The 26,277-nt window shown below is 34.8% G+C and overlaps 2 protein-coding genes across 3 annotated transcripts; one reads left to right on the top strand and one right to left on the bottom strand.

Moving 5' to 3' along the window:
- Positions 1 to 1,791: 1,791 nt before the first annotated feature.
- On the bottom strand, positions 1,792 to 25,762 carry LOC106131670 (uncharacterized). Its single transcript, XM_013330842.2, has 3 exons — positions 25,729 to 25,762; positions 3,106 to 3,244; positions 1,792 to 2,638 (listed from the first exon to the last, which is right to left on the bottom strand). Exons 2-3 carry the CDS (start codon positions 3,233 to 3,235, stop codon positions 2,043 to 2,045), a joined length of 726 nt encoding a protein of 241 aa, XP_013186296.2. The 5' UTR covers positions 3,236 to 3,244; positions 25,729 to 25,762; the 3' UTR covers positions 1,792 to 2,042.
- LOC106131671 (neuronal synaptobrevin) lies at positions 9,523 to 25,756 on the top strand. 2 transcript variants are annotated; one of them, XR_009657291.1, is made up of 8 exons: positions 9,523 to 9,936; positions 13,699 to 13,819; positions 19,909 to 19,987; positions 20,496 to 20,575; positions 21,374 to 21,425; positions 21,575 to 21,688; positions 22,573 to 22,621; positions 23,015 to 25,756. XR_009657291.1 is itself a non-coding variant. In XM_060950065.1 (6 exons), coding segments are annotated over exons 1-6 (348 nt in total). In that variant the 5' UTR covers positions 9,523 to 9,934; the 3' UTR covers positions 21,589 to 21,710. The 2 variants fall into 2 exon arrangements, 1 of the variants encoding a protein (XP_060806048.1); XM_060950065.1 differs by lacking the exons at positions 22,573 to 22,621; positions 23,015 to 25,756 and having other exon boundaries at positions 21,575 to 21,710.
- Positions 25,763 to 26,277: the final 515 nt, after the last annotated feature.

Genomic DNA, 26,277 nt, shown 5'->3' with positions numbered 1-26,277 from the left:
TGTAGTAACAATGATTTCCGGAGTGCTAAGACTTGTAGTAGGAGAAGTTTCTGTAGATTCGCTTGGACTAGGTGTTGTAAAAGTTAGTGTAGTGGTCATCTGTGTCGTTAATAAGCTGGTTGCGTACGAAGGCAACACGTCATTTTCTCTGCTTCCATGTGATGCACATTTTGTCATTTCAGAGATTTTGTATGCTGAAATATGAATGATATCATAAATTATTTTGATGTAATTTTTATGAATGGAACAAATCTCAACATATTTCTACCATCGACTAGCCTCACAAATTTCCATTTAAGGTCATTTATATTTCATATACCTCTTCAATCTATATTCATAAATAAACTTTTTGCTAGTGCAGAGACTAACTGCTGCCTGCTATCTGTACACCGCTGTAACTTAAACAGTAAATCTTTTTAAAAGTGAAGAGAATATATAATCGGATCGCTTATCCCGTTATCCAAAGTAAATTAAACGTAAAATTAAGGGAAAGAACATACGTGTATTTCAAAATGTTAACTGTACCTTTGCGATCATTACAGTTATACTCAATCATATCACATTCGTCCAAAAACAACTTTCTGTCCAATGATCTGGTTTCAATCCCGCATACAACGACACCCGTATGATTGCAGATGCTTGACAGATAACAAACACTGTTGACCTGAAAATGAGGAATTGGAAACCTGTGATCAAAAATCAAAAATACACCATTCGATACAACAAGTACCGAGTAAGGGAACCTATTGTGATATTTTATGAGTTAACTTGCTTCATAAACGTAAAGAAATGTTTCGATTCTCTGTTTAAAAAAATCGAAGTGATATGTGAGTTCGTAGAAAAATTTTATAGGTTTTTTGACAACACTACACATATTTTTTTTTTTAATATTTATAAAGCAAACAGACAATAACATTTTGCATTTTCTATAATATTGTTCTTTCTTACCGCTTCAAAATGCGGTCTTGGTATCGTATAAAATACGGAGCAAACCAAATTTACAATCACATATTTTAGAGCACTATCTGCTAACATAATTTTTGTTTTAGTTTCTTAAGTATCACATTTTGTTCGAAGTAATAATATTACGAGTAACCATGAATTTATGTCGTGTGATAATAAAATATACAAGGAGTACTAACGCTTTACAACACTGAACATTATTGTGTAACACAAGAAAATAAAAGACCAGCGCCTATATCGCGTCACGTGCTGTAGAGATTTGTGTTTTCTAAAGAAAGTTTTTAAAGCAATTTATATCCTAATAAATGTCTATAGTTAATTGTTGAAGTTACCTTTTTTTCGCTGTTTTTAAATATGGATTCGTTCTGTGATTTATTTTGATCAACAAGAATTGTTGTATTGTATATACTTTGGATTCCCCATATAGTTTCAATATGTTGGTAGCAACGTGTCATTATCCCTAAATCTCAATTCTATCATTAAGCCATGTGTTTTTATTTCTTGCTAATATGCTAGTTTAATCATGAACAAAAACCAGTGTTTATGATTTTCTCTTCCCATATAAATTGTTAAAGTCGATCAAGTGAAGGCCATGAACTAAACAACTGTCACTATCTTAAATTCAGTTTTATCATAAAGCCATATAGCTTAAATGAGCCTGCTGCCTCGTCTACTCTATCTACTCTATATAAAATAAAATCGTGGTATATGTATGTTTTTTTTTTCGGTCACCTAATCTTTCACACTGGATCGATTTTAAATATGTATCTCCAGAAAAAACACAATAAAAAATACATTTATTTGATAATATGTTTTAGGTCTATTAATATCAGTAAGTTTATGTAAGTTTATATATTAAATATTAGGTATGTACACAAGCCAATGCCTTTCTTTACACTTTCCTGTCGTGGGCCTGCTGGAAGAAATTTCTCTAGAAATAAGTAGTGCCCTTGTACTGAATTTCTCTTTATTTTAAGTTTTTTTTTTTGCTAATTTTTCTTGTTGTACATAAATAAATAAATAAATAAATTTATAATAACAAAGTAATTTCTTTAGTTGAAAAAGCTGCTTTCATGTTTTCATTGTAAGTAATCAGAATCTTCAGTGTTCATCGGTTTCGTAGATTTGACATGTCTATTGATACTTTTGAATATCTTTATGACTCTCACACCATTTTTTATAAAAATACTCGTCTTTATAATCTTAGTTATCCACAAACTAGTGGTTAATCCAGTGACCACACGAGTAGTAGGTCGCGTTTTAGGCTTATTCGGAGTCCTTGATGCAGTCTTGGTTGTAGCCTTAGTATTGGTTTTCAACGCTCGCATGGGACTTTTTCTATTATATTTCTGCATTTCTTGCTTTTTAGCTTTTTTTGCATCATTCTCCAATTGTCTTTTTAACATTAGCAAAAGGTTTGGCGGATAATCTTCTATTCGTAATTTCTTTTTGTATTTATTTGGAGTATATCTTCTCTTGCCGTGGAGCATGTGTTTCGGAAGGTCTGGTGGTGGAGTGGCCCTTGTTGGAGGATTCAAAGACTTCCTATAAAACAGGAAACCATCGTCCTTTCCATGAAATCGACGGTGACTTGGACATTGCTTAGTGGGAGGACATTTCGCTGGTGGACAAGGACCTTGAGAGAAGCACTCCGAATAGTTTCTTACTTCGAAGTCTGCAAATAATACAACAAACATACAGAAACAGACAATAAACGTCATGTACAGAAAAAAGTCTACTGTCTATAGAAATTACTTATGCATTAAATATTGAGGGTACTCGATGTACACTAAATAAACAATGCACCAAATTTAAAGCCTGACAAATAGATGGCGCACATGATGGAAGTGAAGTATCTCCCATAAAAGCCAGGCACGTCAAACAAACATCAGTAGCAGGGCTGATTAAAAACTTGCCCACAATAATTTATTTGCATGATTCACATAGTTTTTACATATAAATCAACCTGCACACACACCAAGCTGAACCTCTTCAAACGCGCAGGCGCGCGTTTTAATTTGATGTGACGAATTCGAAGAGTTTTGTAGAGAGAGAGAGAGAGAGAGAGAGAGTCGTGTTACAAGTAGGTGCGGGCCCGCTTGCAGACTGCACTGCTTCTGACCTGCGTTTGGTGTGACTTACGCAGTTGGTTGTCACAGTTATACTCGAACATGTCACACTCGTCTATGAAGAGCCTGTAATAGTCCTCGTCCCTTTCCAGCGCGCATTCCGGGATCCAGGTGTGGTTGCATATGTCTGCCAAGATGCACATGTCCAAGGGCTGGAAAACGATATAACTAGTAGTACTTACATACATACATAAGTCACGTCTTGCGAAGTAGACAGCCTCGAAAAGACTGAAAGGCCTCGTTCAGCTGTATGGCTTCATGATGGAATTGAGATTCAAATAATAACATGTTTATATAATGTACAATAATGTCATATAGGTTGCTAGCCCATCCCCTACACGAAGAATCCAAAGTTTATAAGCCTATCCCTGAGTCGCATTTTGCGACATCTATTGGAAAGATATGGACTGGTTCTATTCTAAAGTGCTAGATACCACGCGATACAAGTAGAACGTTCGAACTTATTTAGATTATTTCCAAGTTATTTTTTATCTCAATCGTGGACCACAAGCGTGTATCTATCAGTGACTTCGACTGAGATCACGCATCTAGATGAGCTAGATGAGGGAGTCCTGATGAAGAGGATATTAACCAGTACCAATTCTTGTGCTTATCATTCCTGTAATATTTTCTCTGTACATAAATGTTAGATAATGCTATTAGCATTAAGTCCGCCTATTGTACTTTACAAATTGTAATTGTTACAATAAAGAATAAATAAATAAATTGTTTAAAAAATAAATTAATATTTTGAACTTTATCACATAGATAGATAAACTCTTTTTTGTACCAAAACAAAAAGAAAATCAGAAAAAACACAGGTACAAAGTTAAAGAGTAAGTTTATCAACAGGGCCACAGGTATATCCACTCCCAATCATAAATATCGAACTATCCTATATACTGCAATACTAACAGCCCTGTTAATGTTATTTACAGTACGAGTATGTCACAAATAGCACAAAAGTGCGTCACCAGACAGCCCCATCCGAAACCCACCCACATGATGACATCATAATCTTTAACTTCAACATACATGCATTTGCTTTCACGCTGGGTGTGACTTTAATTTAATTTTGACCCAGGAATTTTATATTGTAACTTACACGTGATTTGTAACAGCAGACAGGGCCTAGGTTTTTTGTTTTAAAACATAAAAACAGAAAACAAAACACGCCATACCGTTCCAAAATTCATCTCTCCTCTCATGGATCTACTGGAAGAGATTTCTATTGAAATAAGTAGCACCTTTGTACTAGAATAACTGTATTGAATGCTCCTGTATATAATTTTGTGTACATGAATAAATAAATAAAGCTGGATATCTAACTACACGAATTCCACAGAAATCCATTGGACTACTACTTAAGCACCATATTTATTTATGCTTATAGCATTTTAAGTCAACCTTTGAAAGCGGTAGAAATCCCAAAACGAGAGCATATTTTAATGGAATAGCTGTAGAGGAAGGGAATGACCTTCCTCATTCATGGTTAGGTCACAAAAGAAGAGGATTATGGGTAAGTCGGCACGCGTTACCTTTGAGCCACAAAAAGTGTAGGTAATTACAATTTGTGCCTGGAGTAAAACATTCAACACATTAATTAGGTATAATATAACATATACCTAACACATACAGGTTTACTGATTTCGGCGTTATTTCGTAGTTTTGTTCTAAAATAATTCCCTTTCGTTTAAAATAGAACAATGTTTATACACAATAAAGTGAAGATCATAGAAATTTTAAATCTTAATAATTAGGTGAATTATGTGATAAAAGCGCAACTTATCAAATAAACTAAATACAGTACTAGTAGTATACACAGTATACGTTGGAGAAAAAAAGAAAATCAAATGGCATTAATTTAGTTTACATAAAATAAACATCTTCTCTTCTAGAAAAAGTTAATCTGTTTTGAAATAAAATATTCTATTTCAACGAAGCGTGGGCGAACACGTGGACTCTTGAGACTAAGTACACTTATTAATTAACTTTCATGTTTTTAACATTTCACTTACTATAGAAACGTCGCAATATTTAACACAATCCAAATGGTTTTGTACACCAACTTCAATAATTACAACCAACATATACAAGACACATAATTAGTAGTGAAGTGTGGGTTCTTAAGGAACATAACTATTCGCTCTTCAAACACCCTGACACTGCGTACTCCACTGTACCGGTCTACTTTTTTTGACAAATCTTTCCAGGTACAGGCTGTAAGACTCTGGAATGCTCTTCCTGAAATAATTAGGAGAGCTCCTAGTCGCTCTGCGTTCAAACATGCTGTGAATGGGTTCTTCCTTCGGCAGATCAATAATGGGTCTTCTAATTTATTATTTTATGTATGTATATGTATTTTTAATGTATTTCATGTATCTTGTATGCATTTATGCATTTTTTTTGTAATGAATGTATTTTGCAGTATACATGTGCACTTTATCGCACCACCAACTTAAAGTTTTTCTGTTTGATCAGCTGGTTGACTGGTAGAGAATGCCAAACGGCATTAAGTCCGCCTTCTGTACATTTTTTTGTGCAATAAAGTTTATAAATTATTGAAAATCCTCCCTTAGTACACCCCTAGTCTACGTAAGTAACCTACATGGCAAATTTCTATACCAAATGAGCAAGGTTTTGGACTTTGATTAGAATTTTCAGTCATTGGCCTCATTTAAATTTATATTTATATGACGATGATGACACACAACACAATGATAACTTTTTTTATATATACATATAATTTCGTGCACTTGGGGAAACTGGTTATCTCTTAGTAGCCCCGTGTACATTTAGACAGATACAATAAAATACTGTTAAATATAAAAACTTTAACTTAAAAAATACCTATACAATAATTTTTTTACCCAAATAAAGTGCTGAGTTGATGGCCACGGAATAAATATAATTACTGAAATGAAATAAATTTTAATTTAGTCGTTTACAATTATCGTATAAAATTATATAGGTATATTTTCTGATATTCCTTAATAAAATTTCAGGTCATGATCAGGTTAGGTCATGATGTAAAAAAATAACTTTTTTCCTAATAAATAGTGTTTTGCCATTACATTGCAATTGCAGTAAAATTTAAGAATCCTTACCTATTAAACAGATACATAGCCGTATCATTATTTAATTCCATCCTGTATTTATTTATTTTACTAGTGAGTTGAGTTGCTGATATGAAAACGTGTGCAATAAAGTGTGAAATCGATTTGTTTTACACTTAGTGCATATCAAACACTAGCTCTGCCCACGACTTCGTCCGCGTGGAATAGTTATTTTGGGCATCATTGAAGCCCTCAAGGATGAATAATTTTCCCCGTTTTTTTCACATTTTCCATTATTTCTTCGCTTACTAATAGTTGCAGCGTGATGTTATATAGCCTAAAGCCTTCCTCGATAAATGGTCTATTGAACACGAAAATATTTTTTCAATTCGAACCAGTAGTTTCTGAGATTAGCGCGTTCAAACAAACAAACTCTTTAGCTTTATAATATTAGTACAGATTTCATAAGTTGCTCGGCTGGTACTCGTATTATTTACTGCAGATATCATACTCGTATTGTTTTGCCTCAAAAAACTCAGTAATAAGTACTTTCGGCGGCACACTAACGTACAAATATACAACATATCACGTCTATAGATATACTTACAAAGCCAATAGTAGCAAGACTCGACGTCACGTTAAATTTGGACTTGAGATTTGAAATCGCGTTAGAAAGAAGTAATTTCCGGCACTTTATAATAAGAGTACGCCATCTCTTACATATGTATAGATGTCGTTAAAGGCGATAAAACAAATAGTCACGCATCTAGCGCAGCTTTTGATGATGATGATACATACATATATACCATCATGCCTGTTTCCCATTGGGGCAGGCAGAGACTATGGAATTCCATTTCAATGGTGATGATGCATGATGCAATATAGGTTAGGTTCCCTGCAAAGGTTGCAAAGGTCAGACGGAAGGCGCTTCGTGTAAATACTCAACTTACTCAATTCGTGACTATTGTCAAAAGACGCCGCCAGGCTCGTCTTCAGAGAGAGGGGATGTAACCAGAACTAACGCCAGGACGAGCAGGATTGCTTTTAAAAGAAGAATTATTTTTTTCGCATAGCTACCAACACGATCGCCCAAAATACATACACACATACATAAAATCACGCCTCTTTCCCGGAGGCAGAGACTACCTCTTTCCACTTGCCACGATCTCTGCATATTTCCTTCGCTTCATCCACATTCATAACTCTCTTCATGCAAGCTCGGCGGTTTCGGGTACTTTTGACCTGACCCTTTACCAGGACGTCCTTAATTTGATCAAGATACGTTCGTCTAGGTCTTCCCACTCCGACCTTTCCCTCCACACTCTCCTGCCCACATTCATCGCCCAAAATGGCGGAAAATATCACCGGTGTGATTTGCAACAACACTTCCCCATAATATCGGAAGCGATTAACCGACCGTCCGGAAAGAGAGATCAATGCTCGGTCAATGTCGCGGCGAGGTAAGCGGGTTCGAATCCAATCGCGTGCGCTAGTTCCGTCTAGTTGCTCATAATGTTTGTATGTTATAATGACATGTCCATCAATATTTATTAATTCATGATGTAATGAGTATTTTTTTATTTGATTGTAGTACATTAATACAATCATACTTTCCCTTGATTGATTTGATTTTTACAAATAATATTTAAAAATACTTAAATAAGAAGTAAGCAGATATAATACCAAATATTTAATATGAATCGATTTATTTTCTGAACAGAAAACCAAAACGGATTCTCACGAATCAATGTAAGCAGCACAATGATTCCATTGTCAATTAAAAAAGGCCGGTTTCCAAAAACAATATTAATCATCGATAATGGAGTATATACTTATTAAAACTTTTACTTATACAACATATATGTTGAAACGATTTGCAAAATAAATAACATATAAAACTTATGTAAAATAAATTATTTCTAACACACTGGAAGAGAAACAGCTGGCACATTAATTTAATAACGTCTTTATCCCTTACAAGGTGAACAGAGCCCTATATTCTCACAAAAACTATAAGCCATGTTCAAATAGTGTAGGAGGAAGCAGTTGGCACATACCTACTCTAGGTATGTTTTTAATGATCGCTAGCTTGCATGAAATGAGTAAATGTGGATGAAGTGAAAGAAGTATGCAGGGATCACGGCAAGTGGAAAGATGTAGTCTCTGCCTACCTATTTTAGAAAAAGTAGGTAGGTATGTAAAAGAAAGTTATATAGAAAGTAGAATAAATGCTCAAAAATACCGACTCATTTGAACGAAATTCGGCACAAAGATTGAAAGACTCAAACTTTCATAAGTAACTTACCTAGTTAGCATACTTCTATTTCTGGAAAATCCTACGGGAGCGATGCCCCGGGCAGTCAGGCAAAGTCTAGTTAATATAATTAATTAAAACCAAAGGTTAACTAAATAGGTTATACATTCACTAAAAACATAATAATTTGTATAATGAGAGTTCACGACATTAAGCTGTAGTTTTTTGCTGTAAATGTCAACCCAACTCTATGTTTATCATAGGACGACATTTGAGTTAAGATTTTTTTTCTATCCTACGCAATTATAGGCAATATATCATTTGCTAGCATCGCCCTTTGTAGCATTGACATAGAATTATTAATAGTTATAAATACTATTATACTTACTTATCTTCTAAGGTCACCTATAAAATCCATGTATGTACAATTTTGCCAACGTTTGCTATTATGTACGCGTATTATAATATATACAGAATATGTGAACTGTGAAAACATTCTTATGTATGTTTATTTGTAGGTCTTCCGCGGAAAATATACTGAACCGATTTGGATGAAACTTTACAGAATAAAGCTGAAACATCAGAATAACAAATAAGTTAAACCTACAATCAACACACGCGCTTAGAGACAGGCTGGTGCGTTTTAGAAAAGAAATATCAAAGCTCAAAACAATGGTCTAAACAGAAGATTAACCGAACAAAGTGGAAAGAGAACTTAGAAAGAGTGACAGAGGGTGCAAATGGGAACACGCAAAGATGAGAGAGTGAAAGACAGTACTTATTATTATTGAGACAAAAATCAAGCTTGTTCTTTTTAATTCGAATAATGAATGTGGTTAAGTATGCCAGTAATAATAATCCCAATTAGGATAAACCAACATTGCTGCCAACATGTCTTCTCATTACGTAACACCCACATACCAAAGGCAATCGATTTCTGTCGCCACTCTTAACCACCCTCTACGCATGCGCCAATATCTTCACGCACACACTCAACCTGAAAACACTCACACATAACCACTTCTAACAAATCTGATTTGTACCCTAAGTGTAGGTATATAAGGAACTAATTCGATATTTACTTGTGAACTATGATATTTTTAGACAATACATGCTATTACAGACGCGCCCTCTTTCATACAAATCGGGAAACCAACGCGCGGAAGGTTTCTCTCAATATATTTTCGGAAAATCAACGTTTTAAAAGCACTGTTCTTACCGATTTACCTTAATAAATACTCTTTGGAGATCGTGTGTGTTCATGGTGATAATTTAGTGAGTTCTAATAAAATATTCGCTTGCAAAAGTGTGACTAAAAATAGAAGGGTTCCCTGCATACTTGGAAGTTCTAGTTTGAGCTCCCATTCATAAAATAGAGTCATTTGGTGTCGGTCTGTGAAGTAATTCAGATCGAGCAGTGAAAAATATAAACTAGTGAAACAAGTTGTTGAGGTTTTGCAATTGTGTAACTATAAATCGATAGAGGGTGACCTCTGAAGTTACAGTTCACGAAAAAAGAGGACAGCATCACAATGTAAGTTATTTTTGTTTCTTTTTTATAGTTTTTTTATTTGTGTTTCACTTTTACATTATGAGTTGATCAATGCCGTTAAAAGAGACGTTAAATTTTCGATGTTTTTTATTATAACTTTTCCAAATAAAATCAAAACATTTATTTTATTTTTTTAGCTTACACATTATGCCTATTTACTAGTATTAAGTACCTACTTACTGTATTTTTGATAATAAATAAAATGACGTAGTGAAAGTATACCTACCTTTGAAACTACATTTTTACACATGTCCGTAAAAAAAAATACGTTAACACAGGTTTATTCGTGAAATTAACATAGGCGTTGGTTTTGATGTAGTCAAATCAAGATGTTACTCAAAGTCGTGTTACTTTATTTATCTTGGACACCTAAATATTTTCAATAATATAGAAACTGAGATCTGCCCTACTATGAAGGTGTTTCACTTAGTTATTTTAACGTTAAGGTTTTTCACTTAGTTATTATTGCTGGGCGGGGGTACATAGGGGATGAACAGATGAACATGACAAAACTTTTAAGGTTCCATATTGACATTTGTATATGGGAACTAAAAATGTATTTGAGAACCCATATTTCCATTATATTGTGATATCCATTTGATAACACGTTACAGTGCGATTTCTTGATTATACTTTACTATGGGAATTTCGAAATAAAAAGCACCCTAATATTAATCCAATTCCGTGCAATTAATTTCATCAAAATATGCCAAGTAGATTTTCATGAAAGAGTAACAAACACACAAACATCCACACATTATGACGTACTTCCGCGTAAGAAAGAAGGGTTGTGCAGAATACAATACGTTTAGTTACTAAAATGAACGATTTAAATCCTAAAAACATTGTAATGGGTTAAAAGACTCCTACCCGCTTGTGACTATTCCTAGAGATGACATATCACCTGTTATCAATATAATAGTACCTAATTCTACATTCATTCATGTTTTTTAATGTAGACAATGTGCATTCGTCCATGATTTAGATTTAAGAGATCTATATTTGTATATTGACGTCCGATGAAAATGCTGCAGTGTAGTTTGCTCCGCCGCTTCTTCTACACATGCGCTTTGGAAGCGGTACTAGTTATAATTAGATTTAAGTGATGTGACGTCAATAAGTGATACCTTGTATCCAATTTCGAAAATAAATCTATTCTATTCTGTTCTATAATATCATATTATTATTACAATTCTCGTGTCACAATGTTTGTTACCGTACTCCTTCGAAACGGCTTGACCATATTGAGTAGTAGCTTTGAGAATCGGCCAACATCTATTATTCATACCCCTTAGTGATAAGGGTTATCCACCCTTAACATTTTTTTGATTACAAATTACTTAAAAAATATTTGTATGGCAAAACAACGTTTGCCGGGACAGCTAGTACAGCTGCTATTATGTATGTGCAATAAATAAAATACTTTTTTAAAATAAAGAACATCGAGTAAACATAAGGTTTTATCTCTGTTTACTCGATTATAAAGTACATCGAGTAAACATAAGGTTTTAAACCTTCAAACAAGTAAAAATTGGTTCACATGTTATTTTATTATGCCAATAAGTATACTTTATTCATAAACTCCAACGATCTAAACGCAATGCGATTATCTCACCCCTCGAAATAAAATACATTAATGGCAAAAAAATACTTATAAAACACTTCGATTTAAGGAAAATGTCTTCAAAGAAAATTGTTTTATAGAACCTTGGGAAACACCCGTTTGCACACTTTCAAGGAAAATTGAGTTTCGGGACTCATTTACGGTATATGAATTTAAAAAGAATGAAAATGGGGATGGAAATTTAGATAAAATATGTCTTTAACAATTGTTAATACGTATTGTTTAACTACGGGTCCACGACACGAGACGGGCAATGCCTCAGGTAAATGACATACAAACATACATATAATCACGTCTATATCCCTTGCGGGGAAGGCAGAGCCAACAATCTTAAAAAGACTGATAGGCCACGTTTTATATTGACGGCCACGATAGTCAGAATTTAACAACCCATTAAATTCTATTATTCAATTATATTTGTAACTAGCTATGCCCGCGACTTCGTTCGCGTGGAGAGCAGCGTTTTTTTTAAAATATATACTTATTTTTATTTTGGATCATAATCACAGTCATTTTGGGTCTGTTTATGATATCAGCCTAAACTAACTTAAGTAGAAAGAATTTAGATGAGCCCTTTTAATTTTTTTCCCATGGTAATCCAGTCAATTCCAAGGTAATAAGTAGCTATAACATATTCTATTAATGATTGTAATTTACCTATCTAGTAACAATGATCGACGTCGTTCGTTGACCGGAACAGGCGTTAAAAAAACAATAAACAACCGATTCCCATGGGAAACGGAAGTTTTCCCGCGGTAAAATGTAGTCTTTATGTTGCGCCAGGCTCTAAAATATGCGGAGATTAATGGTACCTATGTATAAGCATCGAATAGTGTTCGACGTGATTCTTTAATTTGACATAACTTTTTTATTTATGAACCGATTGACATGAAACAAACACTAAAGCATAACTGATGCATACCACAATATATTCGTGAAAACCGCATCCAACTCGGATCAGCCGTTTCTGAGATTAGCGTGAACAGACAAACAGACAAAAAAATGTTAATTACATTTTTGGGTTCGACATCGACATAACAATAAACCCTGCTATTTTTTTATTTTTATTTTCAATGTACAGACAGCACTTTTCTACAATTTTATTATATGTATAGATAGATTTTATTTGTCATTATCTAGAAGGCATAGCTAAACTAGTGTAGGTTAAACGAAACATTTTCTAATGAAAACATTTAAAAAGTAACAAATAACTCAAATAAGTTTGAAGGCCTAATTATATATGCCATCGACAGATAGACAGAAATAAATGTAAATTAATACACATGCCGCTTTTTGTCAGGGGACAAAAGGGGAATAAAACCCACCCGTAGCATTTCGTAGCTGATGCTACGAAATCTGCCACCCAACACAGCCGTAGGAAAATAATGAATAAAACTGACTGCGATTCAATAATTCGGATGAAAAAACACAATTTGTTACATTTCATTTCTACAGTTTACAGATTTGACAATTCTTCCTTATTTAAAAAGTATTTAACCAAAGACAAAAAGGCAATTAAATCCGGCTTCCCACAATTTGGCTAATGTGTTGGTCGATGTTACCATTTAATTTACAGTTTACAGAAAAATGTATTATAAAAAAATTACAAACCGCAATTATTCTAATTTTAGACTTACTAGCCATATACATACCAGCAATAGCCTAGAAATTTGGCTAACGTTTACAAGGACGACAGAGGCGGTGATATTCGATGTTACATTTCATTTATAGGTTACAAATATGTACATACATATATAGTCACGTCCACATCCCTTGCGAGGTAGACAGAGCCAACAGTCTCGAAAAACTAAAAAGCCACGATCAGCTGTTTGGCTTAATAATAGCATTGAGATTCAAGAAGATTCCCAAGTTTAAAAGCCTATCCCTTAATCGCATTTCATCCATGGGAAAGAGATGGAGTGATCCTATTCTTTTTTTTATATTTGTGACGGGAACCACACGGCACTTTACAGATATGTGTGTTATTATTTATAATTAAGTAGATACTCTAAGGTGTGTGCATTTATATAATTGTGTGTATACGTGCCTCCTTTTTAAAACTACATGACTAGCTAGCCATAGACTACTTCCACAATTCGGCTAATGTCAACCCTTCACAGGGCGACGGAGGGCGGTCTGGCGCCAGCCGGCGACGGCGACATGCCCGTGGGCGGTCCGAAGACGCCGCAGCAGATCGCGGCCCAGCGGCGCCTTCAGCAGACGCAGGCACAAGTCGATGAGGTACGTTTTTATTCCATTTTTAAATACCTACCTAATATAATAAAAAAAAACTGCTAACGTTCGATGTTTAAAAAATATCGTGTATGCCACAAATTGCAGATGGCAATGGTAACGTGACTTATTCTAATTAAAAAAATATAAGTTCTATTTTCAAATTCCCGCGGGACTATCTACAAACTAAAAAAAAAGAACAACCACTCTATCGTGAAATATTGTTCGTATAACAAATTCTCTCACGCACGAACGAACCCACACGAACTCAATATTATTATCCTAGACAATTCCTGTTTACATTTTTTATATAATTAAACATTTTATAAATACTCTGCCCTGCGCTTATTCATCTACTCAAATATTGAAAACAAAACTAAATAAAATGTTGTATAATTAAGTTTATGTTCTAGGATACTCTAAGTTGAAATGAAAACAATAACTGGGCCGACTTCAAGACATTAAACCCTTTTTAAACTAAAAACTTAGTTAAAAACAAAGTAAAGTCAAAGTTGTTATTCGAGCCATTTTACGTTCAAAGCAGCTCATTCGAGCTTAGCAAATATTCCGGAGACACGTGGAAATTAAATGTCAACGTATGGTCGGTTTAAAACATTTGTAACCGCTACATTCTAAGTTGTGACTGTGCCACGTCAAACTCGTCGAATCCAATTAAAATTAATTAACCTTTAAATTTTTATTAAGTCGCCACTATTGACTGTAAATTTTCAACCGTCCGCCTTACGCGTTTGCTTGGCCATTTTAAACTGATTTGGCAGATGCCGCAAGATTTCTTTTTTTTTTTGTAAGATTATAAGAACCTTCTTCCCAAAAAATATGAACCACCACACAAAACGTAATAATTTATGACTGTTGTTGTTAGATCTTGGCAAATATTATATCATCAAATATTTAATTTTTTAGTCAATCATGAATAAAAAATATTACATTTGATGTCAATTAATTTTAAAAACGAATACTATTATTGTGAACACTGTTGCTGCTTTATAACAAGCGGTCAAAGTTGAAGGCCTATAACGATTATTTTTCAAATCTAATCTATGAAATTTCATGAGGCCTTCCTATTTTAAGTGTACGTGTGCTTATAAGTATAAGCTTACTTCCTGTCTTTTCTGCTGTTTTATGATAAATTAAATGTAAAAACTACGTTCTACGACTCCATTGTATGTTGTTTAGATGGCAGCGGACAGGAAAGTCTTATATTGATACATAACTACTTGATTGTCATAAAATTGTCCATATTATCAGGCCCAGAAACCCAATATTTATGCAAATAATATTATACATACTTACAATAGCTAATATAATTCATCCATACCTAATGCTCATACATGAGTATATCATACAAATAACGTGAATGGCCCAAGTTCGTCAGATAATCCTGAAACCTTATCTTGATAAGTGAAAATGTATGAATGAAATAACTAATTGTGTTTATCTTTATTCTGATTTTTGTAGTCTGTTAATAACATTTATATACGATGCTACCATGGAGAGGCGAGTTGGAAGTTGGTTGGAAGCTATTCACGAATATGAACAAGATGTCTTAAATCGGATATTTTTACTAGCGTATGTGTAATAAAAATAAATATATTTATACAACCCGCCTGAATTAAGATAACCCTATGTAGTTTCCTTATTCTTGGTGTGAGATAGTTATACCCACAAAATGATATAAATATAGTACCTTAGAAGCAAATAATTTGGTTCTCCGGTGCAAAGACAGAACAAAGTGGAGAGAGAAGGAGTTGAGTATCGGACCCTGAACGTTGGAAAATAGCATAGGGTATTATTGTCTCTTTCACTCGCTCTTTTTAAGAAGTTGTACTCTCCACTCCACCACTACTCAATGATTTTATAGGTATCATTTTCTAAAGAGCAAATAAAACCAATTGTATTAAACCGGTACCTTAAACTGGCATTATTCCCTAATGCCAATCACATCACGCCATAAATGCCATAGATTTTCAGCATCCCTAAATTATATCCCAAACTTAAGAGATTCTCTACCTAATTACAACCAACTTTGATCTCTGATATGTTTACCATAAAGATCAGAATTGAAAGACGTAACGGTTGACCGCATTTAAGCCTCACGGAGGAATGCTTTGACGTCATAGCGAAAAGCGGAAAATTGTTCGAAGGTTGTTTGAACCCAATATGCTATCTTCTAACAATATGTTTGGTTTATTAGAACGGGAAAATTCGGAATACAACGGCTTTGATGTAGGAAGGCAAACCACGTTAGAATGGATCGTGTTTGTTACATATTCAGTACGTTTTTATCCCGTCCGGAAACAGAGATACAAGACTGGAAGGCGATATTTAGATAGATTGTTTTGATTGATATTTACGATATGTAAAGCTTTGATAAAGGGGAGAGTAAGGGGGAACGGAACTAACAACTTATCCGACCCAATAGTCAACCTCACCTGCTCGCGTCTGGTGGTTCGTATGAATAACTGGGCGGCGGCCCTCATCCTAGTGTCGCGGTGCTCCCTGCTAGACAACAGACGAGGCTCTGGCGACCGAGTTAATGGCGGTATAACCATTCACCCAGTCGGCTAGACTGGAAGAGGGCACAGCGACCTAGACGTATTAAATAACGTCTAAAATGCCTGGTGCAGAAGGCAACGGGAAACCACTGCACTATTTTCCCAAGAAAGTCGTTATGAAGGGTAAAATAATGAAAGTAACGTGGCCTGACGACCCGCTTAGCAACCGGCGCCGTACTGCGTCCGGGGCAGACGGTGAGAAATTGGCTACCGGCCGTGCTGATGTGGTGAACCAGGCATCACATGGAAAATATGCGACTGGTAAACCCATAAAAATGGCGCATATCCAAAAGATTGGTACGTGGAATGTGCGAGGTTTGCTCCAACCCGGGAAACTAAAAATTGTAGAGGAAGAAATTAAAAGGTGTTCTCTTAACATCTGCGGCCTTAGCGAAACCCATTGGAAGGGTAACGGTCACTTTCTCACAGAGAGTCATGCAGTCTACTTCTCAGGAAATGAAACCAGCAGTAGAAATGGTGTAGCGTGTCTCATTCCAAAAAACCTAAGGAATACTGTGATAGGATACGAGGCTGTCAGCGATCGAGTTTTAAGTATTAAGCTCAGATCAACGCCAGTGAACCTAAATATCATCCAAACTTATGCCCCAACCAGTACCTCTAGCGACGCGGATATAGAAAGCTTCTACAAGGAACTAGAGACATTAATGTCCAAAATCCCTAACAGAGAGTTGCTGTTGATTCTTGGCGATTTTAACGCAAAAATTGGTGCGAATGCCCATCAGCTTAGTGATTGTGTCGGGAAATTTGGACTTGGACAGCGCAACGAGAGAGGAGAGCGCTTGATACAGTTTGCGGCGGAAAATATCATGGTAATATCGAACAGCTTCTTTCGGAACCATCGCCGAAGGCTATACACCTGGACCTCGCCTGATGGTAATTACCGAAACCAAATTGACTACATCATGGTGAAAGCGCGATGGAAAACGATGGTACGATCAACACATACCCTTCCCGGGGCCGACTGCGGTTCTGATCACCAACTGCTTATTGCTAAAATTCGGCTGAAACTAAGAGCGGCCAGGAAATTGGAACGCAAAAGAAGACTGGAAACAACGGACCCTTCGAGGGTTTTGGCTGCATTGGAGCAAAACTGGATGCAATGGGCAAATGTAGACGCTGGCATAGAAACCCCGGATCAGCTATGGGAACGATCACGTGAGCTGATAGAAACATCAGTTAAAACATCCGAAACTGATGCTCAGACAACTCGCAAACGCCAACATTGGATGAGCGGTAATACATTGGCACTTGTGGAGGAGAGACGAAAACTAAAATCCTTGGGAGTGGACGTAAGGACACTAAACGTAAAATCGGCCCAAATTCAAGCAGCCTGCCGCCGAGATATGAATCGTCACCTCAAAAGTGTTTGCGAGGAAGTGGAAGCTCATGCAGACAAGCATGAAGCTAGAGATCTGTATCAGAAAATTAAAGCGATCACGAAATCATTTACCTCTAAAACCTGGGCAATCGAGAATTCTCGTGGAGGGGTTGATACGGAAATTGATGCTATAACCGAAACTTGGAAGGAGTACTGTCAATCCTTATATCTAGATCCGCAGTCGCACTGTTTTGAGAATACAGAACCTATGGAAACTGAACTAGAACCAACTATTCTAAAAGACGAAGTCAGGTCTGCAATCAAACACCTCAAGAATAGAAAGGCGACGGGAAGAGACCTTCTACCAATCGAAATAATTAAAGCTACTGGTGAATATGGCGTTCAGATCTTCCATGTACTGTGCAACAAAGTATGGCAAACGGGAATGTGGCCTAAGGAATGGTGTCACACTGTTTTTATTCCGCTTCACAAGAAGGGGTCTACAAAGAGATGTAGTAATTACCGACTCATTGCACTCATTTCGCATGCAAGTAAAATCCTGTTGCATATATTGAATGAGCGTCTCAAGGCGTACCTATCTAGTGAAATTGCCCCCGAACAGGCTGGTTTTGTCAAAGGTAACTCACTCGGGAACAGATCTTGATAGTACGCCAAATCGTAGAAAAGGCCCGAGAATTCAATAAACCGGTTTACGTATGTTTTGTTGACTTTTCAAAGGCGTTTGATTCTGTGAAATGGCCGAAACTTTGGGAGACTCTTTTAAAGATGGGCACCTTAAAGCATCTTGTACATCTCTTGAGGCGCCTTTATGAAGATGGGACAGCCTCCGTTAGAACCGATGAAGTGATGTCTAGCAGCTTCCATCCTGCTGCGGGAGTGCGACAAGGGTGTATTATCTCTCCGCTTCTGTTCAACATCTACACGGAATTAATAATGAGAATCACCCTGGAAGACTGGAAGGACGGTGTTTCGATTGGAGGCCGGCAAATATCGAATTTGCGGTATGCGGACGACACCACCTTGTTTGCTACTAGTGCCGGACATATCGAAACATTCCTGCATAAAATGGAGTCGGTTAGTAAGGAGTTTGGGCTAAAGATCAACCGGTCGAAGACTAAGGTGATGATTGTGGACCGTGTCAATAACAACCAGCCAGAAGTCACTAGTATTGCGGGTTGTGAGGTTGTTCATTCATACATATATCTGGGAGCGTTGATCACCAACAATGGAGGATGCGACGAGGAGATAAAGAGACGCATGGCCATGTCAAGATCTGCCATGGATAGGATGAGGAAGATCTGGAAGAGCCGGAAAATCACAAAAGCGACCAAAGTACGGCTTGTACGTGCATTGATCTTCCCAATTTTCCTTTACGCAGCGGAAACGTGGACCCTACGAGACACTGAGAGAAAACGCATAGATGCCCTGGAGATGTGGTGCTGGAGAAGAATGCTTGGAGTAGTATGGACAGACTTTCGCACCAACCAGTCCATTCTCCAGGAACTCAGAATCAAGCGTCCCTTATCTTCCTTAGTGCAGGCTCGAATTCTCACTTTCTTCGGGCACGTGTTGCGTCGTAACGAGGCATCCATTGAACGACTGGTGGTGCAGGGGCGAGTTGAGGGTACTCGACCTCGAGGCAGGTCCCCCATGAGGTGGACAGATCAAATAAAATCAGCACTAGGTGACCCTCTCTGTGAATGCTCCAGAAAGGCAGCGATGCGCGACGAGTGGCGAAGGATTGTAAAGCGAGCCACTGACCCTTCTGTACGACCACGACCACTCTGACAAGAGTGTAACGCATAAGAAGAAGAAAGCTTTGATATTAATTTATTTTTAATCGAACGTCATATTCCTGCTGATAGTCTCGCTTACCACGACTTTGACTAGTTAACACTTAAACCACGAGCTTTGCAACCTAGCAAAGTAACTAAGAACATCGGTTAGCAATAATGTAAGTGAACACGTTACGAATTCAGAAAAGAGCCATGGTCGCAGGAGGTTTCGAACTCATAAGGATCAGTCGAATACCTGAATACTGATGTTCTGAATCGAGTTCTTCAAATACGTTCTCATAAGCCAAACCAACTACGAGCAGGTACATTATCATCTCCAAACTAAGTTTGATATGTAATAACTTATTTTAAAATACCGTGTTCCAGGTGGTTGACATCATGAAAACCAATGTGGAGAAGGTGTTGGAGCGAGATCAAAAGCTGTCAGAGCTCGATGACAGAGCAGGTAAAGTTTTTGAGGAAATACTCATATTTGATGTGCCGTGTGGTTCCCGGCACCAATTTAAAAGAATAGGGCCACTCAATCTTTTTCTAATAGATGTCGTAAAAGACGACTAAGGATAGGCTTATACACTTAAGATTCTTCTATTAGGCGATGGGCTAGTAACCTGTCACTATTTGGATCTCAACTCTGTCATTAAGCGAAACAGCTAAACGTGGCCTATCAATCTTTTGATATGTATGTATCCATATTTGATCTTTGGAAATACCATACCAAATATTGTCGATACGAATTGTTCGCCCGTTTTTATTAAATATCATTTCCTACTAAGTTAATAATTTTGAGAATGTTATTATCCGATATCTATGGATTTAGCAAACTGGGCTGTTTTGGGACTACGAGTCCACCTGTTCAGACAATACTTATCCCGTATCCTTTCGCAATAGCAAGCAATTTCCATAATTTTTCATATTTCAACAAGAGATTGGTAACGGTGTTTCATCTTTCTCAGACGCTTTACAACAAGGCGCATCACAGTTTGAGCAGCAGGCTGGCAAACTGAAAAGCAAATTCTGGTTGCAGAACTTAAAGGTGAGAAAATCCTTATACCCTGAAAGAACCAACAAGGTGGTCTCCTCCATCAGAATCCTTCTGGCGTTAGTCCCTGTGGCGGATCCACGTCTCGGGAGAGAAGCTCGATGTTCGTTAGCCATGGTCCGAAAATGATTAAGACAAGTTTTTACACGAAGCGACTTTAAAGTAAAGTAAAATTTATTACGTAAACCATCATGGCTACACAACTAGTTGCATAATTTATTTTCTTCAAATTTAAATAAATGGAACTGTGCATCACAATTTTTTTTACGTCACTCATTCCTTCACCTACGCTCTAACCAACGCTCTGTTCGAGTCTGAATTGTACCAGTTAGAGAAATCCAAAAGGCACTTACCACCATATTACTTAAATAAAATGCGGGCTAGCATGGCACGCGCGACGTTTGTATCGCGGGATTAACTATCGCTGTCCCGTTCACTTCATAATAAAAAGCGAAACAGTGATAGTTTATCGCGCGATAAACCATCGCTGTCCCCTTTCACGTCATAATAAAAAGCGAAACAGTGATAGTTTATCGCGCGATAAACCATCGCTGTCCCCTTTCACGTCATAATAAAAAGCGAAACAGTGATAGTTTTTCGCGCGATAAAAACAGCGTCGCTCGTGCCCTGCTAGCTCCGCTGGTTACCAAAGATCAGCTACGAATGGGCATTATAGGGTTATTTTTGAACAACTAATCTAACAACTTGACACATTAAACGAAGACCTCGCAATAACAATGTATAAATGGTAAAATTTTTTTTTTACTTAAAATTTAATTTATTTCATTTCAGATGATGATAATCGCCGCAGTAATTGGAATCATTATTTTGGCCCTAATCATTGGTAAGTGATATTAACAATTAATGTCCTTAGAATATCATACATACATACAAATACATACTAAGTATTACGTCTATATCCCTTGTGGGATAGAATATCATCAGTTTTATTTTTATTTTTAGACTAACCATTACATTTTTTAACATTTCCAGCAAACTTTGTGTGAACAAGTTTCGGTAAACAAAGTCTAATTTAGAAGTTACTGTTAATAGTTAAAACCTATGTTATTTTATAAAAAAATACATAATGGTTATTGCCTTTTTTTGGTAAGTGGGCATTGTGGTTGTATAATTCGTGTTGCTTTGTTTGTTCTTGTCATTTCGTCTTTCTGTCTCTGTCAGTCACTCCAGCCTCCTATATACAGGCTGTTTGTAAAATCTTGATTTGAACGTTATTTTGTACGAGAAAAACTTTACTAAAATAAATAATTATGGTCTATTTTACTCTGTACGTCTATGTATTGTGTGTAAAGTCGTTGGTTATAAATATTTGAAATAATTTTTATACAAAAATATATTCCAATTTAACAAAAAATCGACCATATAAGTGACAAATTATTTAATATTATTTACGAAGGTTTCCATTTTTCTTTTTTACAAAATGTAACTGTCACTTCTATGGTTCCTTAATAAACTCCTTTAGAACTGGGCTTTAAATTTATAAAACATTTAATTCTTGGATATTTCTCTAAAACAAATTTGCTACTTACTGCTTTACCTATATATACAATTTACCCAAGAATGCTATGCTTTTTTCAACCCCATTTTTATTTAACTTTCATTGTTATATTAAACTCAATGTAAATTTATATATTGTAAAACAAAGAAATAAAGTATTAAATATAGTTTTTATGTAAAGAATGTATAAATTTCAAATTTTACTTAATACTTCTGATTGTTTCGGTTTAGACACACTATAAAAAATTTGGAAAGATAAAAAGGATGCAGAAATGTACAAAAGGGAAGAAGCGATAACAAAATTAAGTTTATAAATTAAATATAAAAATAGTACTTACCAACTTTTCATGATAACTCGTTAACATAATTAAATAATATTTGTCATATTTATCGCTTTTGTAAACTATTTTGTCATATACATACATTAGAGGTTTGTTTTTACTTTAAATATTAATATTGTATAATTTTTTTAGGTCTGTAAACAATATACCGGAGGACTGACATTACAGGAGCATCGAACAGGTATTTATCAGAAATTATTTCTCATAAATGTAAAAGTTTAGGACATTTTAATGGTTGCTAGCCGTTGCTTTAATATAATGAAGGAAAAACTCATCAAGAAATATAATATTAAATAATATAATATCCCCAGGATTATAATTATAGACTTCGGCTCCCAGGAAGAGGAATCAACCGAAACTAACGCTTAAACGATAAATAAAACTTAAAAACTAAAAAACATAATTTTATTCCACGATGTACAAAAGTAGGTTGTATTCTTAGTTTACACAGAATACATATTTTAATATAATATTTAAATTTGTGTTGCAAATTTTTTTAAGGAAACATTATATAACATATGACATAAAAAATATTATCTGTGTAAATTTTATAACATTTTTATCTTTATTACAGGTTTCGGTGTCTTGTATTCACACCAGCATGGGACACATTATCCAAAAAAAAGGTCAAACATCACTAATATAACAAAAATATCCTCATATTTATATCATCAATTTAGTCATCTTTGAATTCTGTGTGGAACACGCATTTTTCTGTAAACCCCTGATTAAATAGAGTATTTTTTAGACAAATTTTCCTTTTAGAAAATTTACCTTGTTGACGTCACTTTATACGCTACCAATTAGATAAGGCCAATGGATACCAGCCATAACAGAAAAAAACAAAGATTATGTTCGTATACCTAAACGCTAAGATATTTTCGTTCAATTTGGACCACATTTCTTAAATGAATTATTACTAAACATTTATTTTTGTATCAACTTCTTAAAATTTTATTTCTGAAGCATTTAACGTTGATCTTGATATAAACACTTAATACAAACATATTTTATATGTATGCATGTATTTGTGTTACTTATACAGTCATTTTAATAGATGTTGAATATGATAGTAAAAATAGTTATTTAAGATTAAGCAAAGTGGCAAAATCTAGTCACAAAGCAAAGGCAACTACTTTTTTATTAATAGCTGACACTGTTTACAATTTATTTTTTAGACTCTTGCGATTTATACTGTATATGGTCTGCTTTTAGTGTTAAAAAATAATCTATCATTTACGTTCCAGAAACCTAATATTAAAAAATACTTTAGCAAGACTCTTTATCTTGCGCTACTTATCAGTTACTTAGCTTTGGCAAAATTGTAAATAAAAATATGTGAAACAATAATATTTTAATTAAATGCCAAATATCCCCTCAATGGAACCATATCAATAAACAAAATAATCATATCAGCCTAAATTTCCTAAAACACATTTAAATAATGAGAAAAATTTTAACTTATTTTCATTTCTTAGAGAAACAGTTCAAAGTTGCACATTTTATACCAAAGAATTAATTTAATTAGAGAGCTGACTTGCATTGCTTTATTTTTTAATGTAGAAATAAATTAAATTTCTGTTACACTTAATATTAACATTAAGTATATCTATTTGAATCGAAGATTTGTACGTATTCGAGTTGTTATATGAATAAGAAATAGCGTGTAGTTTAAATTAAGGAATTATGATTTACATTTAGATCTGTTGTTTTGACATGGGTTTAATTTTTTAACACAAGTATTATAATCTAGTACCTAATGTTCAGCGGATCGTACGTACATAATTATACCTCTTTTCGTTGTCCATAAAATTACATATTAATACCTTGAAACAATAAATCAGTAATTATAATGAAGTTGACATACAGTATGTAATATTGAAATAAAAAATATATAGGGATCATTTGTTAATTTACATAAACTGTTGTCATTGTCACTGTTAGTTTAATCAATAAACAATTAATTTTGACTAAGCATGTATTTTTTTTTACTTTTAATTTATTCACCTCTTGCGTTTGATCCAGCTGGTCATGGGAGTGCTTAATAACTTAAAAAAATAACCAAACATCGCTAATTGTGTGTAGTGTATGTAAAAACGGCTTCCTAGTTAGACTATGTAAATCTGGTGTTATTATAAAGGGAGGTTTGGCCAGTATAACTTGTAATTTATGCTTAGCTAAAGCTAAGATTATTAGAAAAACAATGCTAGGTAACACAAAAATTATTTGACGCATCTTAATAATATTTATTAGTCATCCAACGCGTTTTTTTTTGGAATTTATTTTATAATATTATATTTATTACTGTATGAAACAGTCACAATAAAAAAATTCGCAATAATTTTTAAAACACAAAAGTTTAAATTCAAATAATGCCTAGTTGTTAAAAGGTACCCTATTTTTAACAACTAGGTGTTATTTAAATTTTAACTGCCTTTAAAAACCATCTTGTTGATGGCTAAGATATTATTGTAAGTGTAGTAAAAAAAAACTCTAGAAGTAAAAATATATTACTCTACTAAAATATCTTAGCCCAAAATACGCATGAAATTCCTATTATGGCACATCGAATTATCAAAAAACTAATTGTTTAAGTGCCTGCTTATCAATTGGGTCAACTTTGTTAATACCAAAAGTATCGTTACTCAATAATAAAAAAATGTGTTTTAAAAATTAGTCTATGATTCACTGTAAGGTAAACAAAAACACACCAGAATTGTAAGTTAAATAATTAAGTAGGTTTAAGTACCTATTGTTAATATAATATATCTGTCATTGTTACAAATAGAAGAACCTTCACCTTTTCAGGCAGGCAACTTTAGTTTACAACAACGATAGTCTTATTACAATTTAAGAGCGCTGTTTGTTACGATTTTTAAAACATCCTGTATATGTGATTTGGGTTGGTTATTTTCTTGTTTATATTTAACAAAGTTGTTTTATGCCATTTAAAATTGTTTCAAACATTGAAAAGATATTATTACTTATCTTCCTATACCTAATTATAAACAAATAACTAGCTGAAAAGACCCAACAAACTTGTTTGCTTGGTCTAATTTAAGTTCTTACCTAATACGGGATAACTTTTCCCTTGAATTGAAAAAAAAATACATTTGCATTTTACATAAAGTTATACGAGAGAGCTGCCGCCGTAGAATGGCACTACCGCTATCCCGTTTCACTTGATAATAAAAAGCGAAACAAAAAGGTAAAAAACCACAGTATTATGAATAGTGCTTACTGGCTAAGCGCAGTATCGTTATTTTCCAGTTTACTCTGTACACTTACCCCTTCAGATGAGCTATTCACAAACTATGTTATATTCTCTAACATAGTTTGTGAAAGAGGTAGTGAAAAGAAAAGCCATATTCTCTAAGATTCCGAAATAATTCCAATGGAGGCCTCTCGTAATGATAAGATATACACCTTATCATAGTCGGCCAATAGGGATAAATATACCTATACGTGACGTGTGTATATATTCACACGGTTATATACATCCACCCACCATAGATACATTTTATATCAAAAAGTTTAATAATATCGTAACAAGCAGTTATTTTAAAATCATTTGATAAAAATGTCAACCCCCTTAAAGTCACGGCATGCCCCGTAGTATGGCACGCGCGATGTCGTTTTTATCGCGTTAAAAACTATCACGCTTTAAATACGGCTTCTCGCGTGCCATACTACTAGGGCCACTATAATTATCCTATGATAATGTGGACAACAACGAATTTACATTATGTTAGTCCATAGAAATAGGAATACAATTTACTTAACTGCTGTGTGTGAGTTTAATGCCACAAGAAAATAAATTGATACTACTTTGTGCAT

The sequence above is a fragment of the Amyelois transitella genome, chromosome 20, assembly GCF_032362555.1.
Source record: "Amyelois transitella isolate CPQ chromosome 20, ilAmyTran1.1, whole genome shotgun sequence".
In the NCBI taxonomy this organism is placed as follows: Eukaryota; Metazoa; Arthropoda; class Insecta; order Lepidoptera; family Pyralidae; genus Amyelois; species Amyelois transitella.
Note: the sequence above shows the minus strand (reverse complement) of the source record. Positions and strands in the feature narration are given on the sequence as shown.